Source organism: Nycticebus coucang, chromosome 3, assembly GCF_027406575.1.
Source record: "Nycticebus coucang isolate mNycCou1 chromosome 3, mNycCou1.pri, whole genome shotgun sequence".
Lineage (NCBI taxonomy): Eukaryota > Metazoa > Chordata > Mammalia > Primates > Lorisidae > Nycticebus > Nycticebus coucang.
In genome coordinates, this window is record NC_069782.1 from 29,239,814 (window position 1) to 29,248,879 (window position 9,066).

The 9,066-nt window shown below is 41.9% G+C and overlaps 1 protein-coding gene across 1 annotated transcript in view; it reads right to left on the reverse strand.

Moving 5' to 3' along the window:
* The window catches only part of PLEKHG7 (pleckstrin homology and RhoGEF domain containing G7), a 72,777-nt gene extending 64,347 nt beyond the window's left edge, over positions 1-8,430 (reverse strand). The window contains exons 1-2 of the mRNA XM_053583355.1: positions 8,340-8,430; positions 5,262-5,461 (exon numbers count right to left, since the gene is read on the reverse strand). Of these exons, the coding sequence (XP_053439330.1) occupies positions 5,262-5,461; positions 8,340-8,430 (291 nt within the window). The remainder of the gene's footprint in view (positions 1-5,261; positions 5,462-8,339) is intronic.
* Positions 8,431-9,066: the final 636 nt, after the last annotated feature.

The window sequence follows — 9,066 nt, forward strand, 5'->3', positions numbered from 1 at the left end:
TGGAAGCAGAGTGTATTCTCACAGTGGAAGCTTGTACACCCATGCACTTCTCTTAATGTACATGTGGTTTTATGTTTTGCTTCAATAAAAAGTGTTCTTTAAAAATTGTGTCTGTGCCAAAAGATGGCATTCTGGTTTGCTCACTTTTGGGCTTTGAATTGGCTGATTTCTAAAAAAATATTTTCTTTCTAGGTGTTTGAAAGAGGTATGATTTTTATGTGAGCTTCCTTTTAGGTTTTAGGGTTATGAAAGTCCAACAATTCCACATTTAAGATGATTAATATTTTGTTAATATCTGAGCCATCTTACAATTGTTTACTTTATTCTTTTTTTATTGTTCATTGTTTGTTTACTTTATTCTTATGACGTGCAAGCTATTTAACGAGGCCCTGTAGCTGTTCTATTTGTTGTTCCTTATAGAGGGATAGCCTTGATTGCCTGGCATTGATGTATGGTCAAGAAAAGGTCGGACGGGGTTCTATAAAGTAATGTGTAGGTTTATACCGGAACATCTTCAATGGAATCTGTTTGGAAGGAAGAAATGAGAAAAATGAAGTTGAATCAACAGATTTAATTTTCTTTTCTTGAGACAGACTCTCACTTTGTCACCTTCTATAAAGTGCTGTAATGTCATAGCTCACAGTAACCTCTAATTCTTGGGGGCAAGCAGTTCTCTTGCCTCAGCCTCCCAACTAGCTGGGATTGTAGGCACCCACCACAATGCCTGGCCATTTTTAGGGATGGGGTCTCACTCTTGCTCAGGCTGGTCTTGAACCTGTGAGCTCAGGGAATCCATCTGCCTTGGCCTCCCAGAGTGCTAGGATTACAGGCGTGAGACACCACATCCAGCCTGGCCCTACCAGATTTAATTTAATTTAATTGCTCAGCAATTTTGGAGGCTAAGTGACAAGGAAACAGGGCAGTGATTTTCAACTAGTGTGCCATGAAAAAATGTAAATATCATTAATTAAATTATTTTCAAAAGAAGTTCAAAGTTCAAAGCACAGTAAGTATATTCTTTTTTTTTTTTTATCAATGGAATTTATGTGTGCTGTGGAAGTTTAACTATAAGTTCAAGTATGCCATGAGATTAAAAAAGGTTGAAAAATACCTGATCTAGAGCCACAGCTATAGCCACAACCAGCCTATGAGCTTGCTACTGTGGTGGAAGTGAGAGGTCTCAAAGGCCTGGGCTTCCCCCAAGTTCCCAGTGTGGTCCTCCCTTCTGAGTCTTGTGGGGGGGGGAGGCTGGGAGTGGGAACCATGGTTGCCACTTGACCTTGGTTAAGCCAAACACACATTCCAATCCCCAGGCTGTGAGGATTGGTTGAAGAGAAGGTCATGTGACCTAAGCCAGCCCAATCGGTGTGCCTCTCAGGGATTTTGCTGAGAATTCTGGGACAAAGACACTCTTTCCTAGTAGATGTGAAAGAGGAACAGCTCCCAGGCAGCAGTGGGCACTGTTGCTAGACACTCTGAGGCTATAGCAGCCTGTTGTAGGATGTATCTGACATTGTGACAGGGAGAGTAAAGTTAAACAAAACAAAACAAAACTGGGCTTTAGTGAATTCCTGAGTAGTTGAACTTGTTCTCAAACTCTAGAAAGAAATTTCTCTCCATTTATGTTTCCCTAAGTTACTAAATGTCCCTTATTGTTAAGATGCTTGGAGTCACGCTTTTCTTTGTTCACATCCAAATGCATCTTCACTGATGCAGAAGTGTCACTGGGTGGGGGTCTATTAGTTCCCTTTTCTACCTTCCAGAAAGGTTGCTGTCAGGAAGAGGGCAGCTTTCAACATTGTGCTTTGACCCAGGACTACTTAGACTCTATCAGAAGAATTAAGTCCTTTAGATTTTGGGACTATAGGTTGCACCAATCCTTGATTTCCAGTGGTCACACAGATGTTTTTCCAATGTGAATATTTTCCTCGGCCCTGCATTAGTTCTCTAATGCTGCATGAAAATTTACTGTAAATTTAGTGGCTCAACCCAGCACACATTTATTGTCTCACAGTTTCTGTGAGTCAGGGGTCTGGCACAGCTTTCCAAGTCTTACAAGGCTATAATCAAGGTATTGGCTGGCTCATGGTCTTTTCTGGAGCTTGGGGTGGGGATGGGGTTCCCCTTCCAATCTCACATGATTGTTTGAAGAATCCAGCTCCTTGTGGAGACAGGATTGAGGGTCTCAGTTCCTAGGCACCTGCAGTTCCCTGCCACATGTTCACCCCAGAGCTTGCTTCTGGAAGGCCTGCAGGACAGTCTTTCCCTCTAGTTTTGGACTGGAGAGTGACCTGGAGTGGGACAGTCATTTCAATAGTAATTGTGTTTTTCTAATTGGTACATAGCTCGGCTAAAACATATCGCCAGTCTCTAGCACCACGGGTTCCTTTAACTCTGTCTTCGGGACATCATCAGACTGGCCTGAAGAATGGTTTTAAGTGTTTCTGAGGGATAGAAGCCAGTGTGGAAAACTGAAAGTAAACCAAGAAACTGGGCATCATAGAAACCCAGGAAGCAGGCACAGCTAAGGTTTCGCAATTCCTAAGCCTGCCCCTGGCTCTCCACCAGCCAATCTGTGTTCACCAACACTCAAGGGAAGCATTGTGGGGTTTATTTCTTCCTTTTGATTGCACGGTGGGTAGCTCTGCATTTTACGTTGAGACTCAGTAGAGGCTCACGGTAATGCTTACGCTTATGTGAATGTGTTCGTTCTGATGTTGAACTGAGCCAGCAGCAAGCATTCTACCTTAGAAAGGGAGGAGATGAGACTTAGGTGTAAAATTTATTTCTGAGTGGTGCCGGAGTCCTGCTGATATATGTAGACATTTCGCCCAGTTCAACACAACCAATTTTTAGTTCTGACATTTGTAAAGTGACTCCCTTGTTAGAACTCTAGCTGTGAAGAGGCTAATAACAGCAATAATAACCTTGGAAATGAGTTTTAAAAGCTCACTGAGGAGAAAATAAACGTGTGAATTTTATTTTTTAAGTGTAATATAGTACAGATAATTAGGCTGAAAATTACCCTATTTTTGGTTCTTCTTTGTCATTTAGGACCCACTGTAAAATTTCATCCACTTTCCTGTGATCTCTGTGCCTGTCATAATTCTGGAAGGATTATGTCAAAATTATCTCCACAGTAGCCAATTATGGTGTTACAAACAGGGAATTAAGACTCAGGTGGTAAATAAACAGAAACAGCAGGAGCCTAGAAGCAGAGAGGCATAAACCTTCTGCTCTTCTGAAAATGGTTCTGAGGACGGTAAAGAAAATGCAAAGAAAAGAAAGAAAACACGGCTTTTTCTGTAAAGCGAGAATTCTTTCTAAGTGGAAGGAATGTTGATTCAATTTTCTCAAATGACACTCATGAACCTTTCTCAAGCAAGAGGACTCTGTGAGAAGGAACAAATAACTGTCACATTATGTATATAACATGGCAAATGTAAAGTTTTTTCAAAGTGCAATGGACATTAATTCCTATACAATCTAGGGTCATTGTGTAAAGAGAGAGTCATCTTTAAACTTTTATGACCACAGAGCACTTTAACCAATTTAATGTTTTGTTTTCTTTTCAGGAAGGAATATGCCTTCAGATTATGGTTTAGAGATGATAATAATCAGAAACTGATTTGTGCCTTGTGTTCCATGGTGAAAGCATTGTCAGGTGCAAGGTTGACTACATCACACTGGATAGTTAAATGATCACTTCCATTTTCTTAGTCTTTTAGCAGACATTGCTGTATTGATTGCTGTACATTTCGTTTAACCCTGGGAGTGCCCTTTGTGCCTGGTTAAGCCCTTCACACCTTACCAAGTCAATCAACTTTTAACTTAGGAAAGATTTTACAGGTCTCTTTTGCACTGTCTGAAAAACTAAAGACTTATATTCTTATTTTCTGCATTTCATGGATAAGGAGAATTTTTTTTTTTAATGTAGTATACTTTGACTTTAAGACCGCATTTAACAAAGGCTGTCCTGTTATGCTCTCTTTCAGGGCAGAAGAGGAAATATGGCTAAATTGGTGTTTAGCCATATTTAGGTTGATTGGGATTGCCTGTATTCCAGAAAGGCTCATAATGGGTCAGTGTGGAGGGAAGACTATAGTGAGTAATTATTTATAAAAATATCAAAATAGTTTGACAAAAAGCAGCATGCAATTTTTTTTTCACTTAGCAATATGTCATGTGCAGTCTTTAATGTCATTAGAAAAAAACTTGTAGTAGAATATATATAATCTCAGCTGCTGATATATTTATGGGCTAATAATTTAATTTAGATTTTCAAGACAGTATAAATCAGACTAATAGCTTTTCCAGTTTCTGTTTTTAAGAGCAAAAGAAAGCATTTCTGCACATATATACATATATATATATATTTAAGTGGTAAAGAGCAGTCCATGAAATTTTGCTAATATCAAGCACAGGAAAAGAAAACAGAAAAGATATATGCTTAATTATTATTCCTGGTTGTGTTTGAGGAGATGCTTAGTCAATTACAAGGCTGGTTATTGCAGATCAATCCTGTAATAATCCAATTGCTGTAAGACATTTAGGGATTATTTCGATAGCTGGTGCTGGGACGACTCTTCGGGAAGAAGCCGTCTTTGTTAGAAAACCACCTCAGTGAGGTATTTGTAGATAAAAGATGGTGCTAGCTTCCGGAGTAGCCAGGAGAGCCAAGGTAATGATTATAATTCTCTGAATGAGGCAATGAGATTAATGCCTTTATGCTTTTGAGAAGAAAAATGGAAAGATAAAGAGAGGACAGAAAAGGGGGTGGGATGGTGGGTGCAGGCAGAAAGAAATCAGCCGTATATGGCACAGTTGGCTTTCTTGGAGTAGGAAGTGGCTCATAAAATTCCCTGATGCTCATCGGGCTGAAAAAGTATGTAAAGAACAGAAAAATCTAATGTCGAACCTGACCCTGAAGTTCAATTTGAAGTGGAGCGTACTACTGGGTGTAAACCTCTCCTTTGTCAGCCTTCAGCAAATTTCACTACAATCAGAAATCTTGTAGGTTGTGGTGCACGGATATGTGTGTATGTTTGTATGAAAGCTAAGAAGGGGCTGAGTTTCATGTCTCTGTTGCAGTGGTACCAAACTGAGTCAGCACAGGCAGCACAGGGGTCTTTGACACCTTCCTTGTTTGGGAGTTGGCCTTGAAGGCTGAAATAAGTAAGTCTTACTTGTCCCTATTTCCCAGGAAAAGTTGAGTTATTCACCCAAGGTCACACAAGAAAGAGTAGATTTAAGAATTGAACCCAGGTCCTGTGACTCCAGGCTTCCTTAATTGTTAGGCCATTCTGCAGGTAGCCTCCTGCCCCAGCTTTCCACTGAAGGCTGGCATGGGGTGTAGGACTCAGAAGCATCATGAGGATGGCAATCTCCTCCTTGTCTTGTCCAATGACTCCATTTTCTTCTGATGAGAAGCAGGAAGACATCATGGACTTCTCCGGAGGCTCTGGGACCATCCAAACAGGGCTTTAAAACACCCAGAGTTTCCCAGGAGGGACTGTTTACAACAGCCTCCATCTCCTTGGGCTTGTTGACCCTCCAGTTCATGTCACTTGAATATCAGGGGCTTTGATGAGCCCTTTGATACCGCAGCCAGGTGGACAGGCCAGACTAATGGTACGGGGTTCCAGCTCTTTGTGGTTATGAAGCTCTCTTTGCTGTGCTCAGAGGGCAGCAGATGAATTGCAGAGCTGGCAAAACCTTGTACGTACCTGTTTCCAGTCCCCTCATTTAGCAGCTGTGCATAAGCGAGCAGGACATTCATCCACACCACCTTGCCTTTCTGTCAATGGTAACCTGGCTGGCTGGAGCCACCTCATTTGTGTAGATGGCTATAATGAGACCAAAACTGCACCAAGTGATGCATTTTGGGGAAAGGGTCAATCTGGTGACAGTTTCATACATGATACGTGTATCACACATGCAATGTGATCGCCAATGCATGAACGTCAGGGTCTCTGTGCCTCATTTATCTGGATACTGTACCTGCTTTCTCCTCTGGTGAAGTTGGTCTTGGACTGCTATTAGCATGGCAAAGTCTGTCCCTATGTGCAAAATCATTTGTATTCCAGGAGGTTTTAAGTATCACCACAGTGATCAAGTAAATTCTAAGATCCAAATTCTTATCATTGTCCAAATATTAACTGGGAAAAAATACAGCTACTTTGAGGGAAGAGACTGAGTGTGTGTGTGTGTGTGTGTGTGTACGTGTGTGTGTGTGAAAAGGAATGTTATCATTCTTTATCCACAGTGATCATCTCTCTGAGTCTCTGGGAAAGATGGGTGGATTAGTTGCCTTTTTATAGTAGGGTTAATTCACAGAGGATCATTTATTTCCTCTTTTCCAGTACCAAATGTGGTCATGAGCTTTTCAGAGCTTGACATTCAAGTTCAAAAAAATGGGAAAGAGGGAGTATTTGTCTGCAAAGAGTATTTCTCTATACGAGGAAGATGAGATTGGTGAGAGGCAATTATAATGGAGAAGTGACAGTATCGAAAATAACTCTTAATGACCAATAAATGGTGAAATAGCTTTTAATGATTTCTGTTTTCATATTTCTATTTTCATGTTCTGTTAGGAAATAAATTATCCTATATGCTGCAGATGTGCTCCATTGATATTTAGTAAAGCAAAGCTGGTTTTCATTCCTTTTTTGCTATAGCGCTTACCATTTAACACTTAACGTGTAATAATGTCTTTAAAGTCTCTCAAATAAAGACACATTTCTATTAAGTACACAGTTCTTTTCAATGCTGTACTCTTCATTTATTCATATCCTGGAGCTGACAGTTTTTGTCAATATCTGAAAGAAAATATATTACTGATATGTGTAGATATACAGTTTGGAGGAAGAAAAGAAACACACACACAGATCCTTACTCTTATAATTAGGTAGAGGCCATCAGATATGAAGATGGAAATGCAAGGTATCAATTTTGCTTTTGTAGCAGGGGCAGGTGCCTGGCCAGACAGAGGGCATATCAGGACAGTGAAGGCAGAACTCTTTACACTTCAGATCTCACAGAATCAGCTGAAAATGTTTCCCCATCCTGCCTCCCACTGCATCAGGGACCCACAAAGTTCCACGATCCCTGCACTGTAGGGAGAACATTAAAAGGTGATTGTGCTGAGAACATTTGGTGCCCAGCCATGAAAATTGTTTCCCATTGCATTAGTTACCTATTTCTATACATCTAGTGACTCCAAAACATAGTGTCTTCAAACAACAAACAGCTGTTATCTCACAGTTTCTGTGGGTCCCACATCCAGGTGCAGCTTGGCCTCTCTGACTCAGAGTGTCCACAAGGCTGCAACCCAGATACTGTCTGGTGCTCTGCTCCTCTCATGGCTCAAGTGGAAATGGCTTCGCTTCCACACTCATTGGCATGGCTGCTGGCAGCCTCAGGTCCTTCCTGAATGGTACTTACTCATTACACGGTAACTCTTACCATGGGGCAGCTTACAAGGTGGCTGGCTTCACCGAGAGCTGGGGAGCAACCCAGAACAGGGCTGGTGTGTAGGCCAGAAGCCACAGTCTTCATGAACCCAACCTTGGATGGGGCATCTCATCACTTTCACTATATTCTAATATTAGAGGTGAGTTATCAGGACAAGTCTACACTCATGAGAAGGAGATTACAGAAGGGCAAGAGCACCAGGAGGTGGGGACTGCTGGGGGCCCATCTCAGAGGCTGTCTACTCTGCCAATGGGCACAACTCTTGGTTAATGTGTGATTAGTCTCTCCAGATCACACAGCAGGGAGCTCAGGGAGGGAACTGGAGGCCCAGAAGCTCCATGGATTCTACTTTGTGGACCCCTCATTGTTTTGTCTTCTGTGACAGTCCAAGTGAAGCAAACATGGGATTTAGATCAAGCTGCTGTAACTGTGCGTCCAGTCCTTGGCTCGTATTCCAATTCTGAAGGTCGTGTCCACAGGGTATGGGGCGGCTAGCATGGCGGGGGGTCAGACAATGGTGTGTTGTCCTCTCAGAGGCGGTGGTCAGGCAGGAGGCCACGCAGCTTTGGAAAGACTCCTAACATAGGGCTGGGCCACTGAAAGTCCTTCCCAGCCCCTGGGAGTCAGAAGCACTAACTTGTAGATAACTTTACATAATAGTTATAGCCTGCAATTGCAGACAAAAAGTCTTTCTTTGAAAAACTGATTCATTTCATAGAGACCAGACCAGACCTGTGGATTACTGACAGCAATTTAAGGCAGCAGAGTGCTGGCTTATGAACTGGGCAAATGTAGATATGTCAATTAAAATCACAAAGTCCCACCTTTCTTACCTGTAAAATGGGGACACCATCAGTATTTCCCACCCTGGTAAATGCGGGCATCATCTGTGATCATTTGTGTAAAGGGTTGGCCCTCCGTGCTGCGGTTGTTAGAGCATGACTGAGGGAAATGCATTTCCCGCTCCTCATTCTTTAGTAGAAGGAATTTTCTACTGCTAGATGGGTTTTTCACTCTAATTACCAGGAGTAAAAAGATGGGAGGAAGGGGCGGCGCCTGTGGCTCAAAGGAGTAAGGTGCCCGCCCCGGAGGTGGCGGGTTCAAACCCAGCCCCAGCCAAAAACTGCAAATAAATAAATAATAAAAATAAATAAATAAAAAAAAGATGGGAGAAAGACCTTTTTTTCTACCCTTTTTCTGTCCTTCACTCCTTCCCTCGTAGAACAGGAGGAATGATTTCTGACTGGTGATGGGGAAGAGGAACCGAGCACGCTCAGTCTTTTGGCTCTGCCCCTGCAGAGGGCATATATTTTCATTTGCTTTCCACTATATTGAAAGCTTATCTGGGCAGAGTCTGCCCTGATCTGGGGGGACCAGACAGTTTCACAGGGACAAGTTCTTTTTTATCTAGGGGAATAGTCAAGAAACCCAATGTGACACATAGTCTAACCCAGGCATTATCAGTCACAACCTTGCTAGTTCAATCTTCATTTATCTGTATTTTTCAGTGAATTTCACACAAATAGAAATATTAATAGTACCATTATTACTGTTTGGTCAGTTGTCATACTGGCCCAGATACTTGTTAAGATA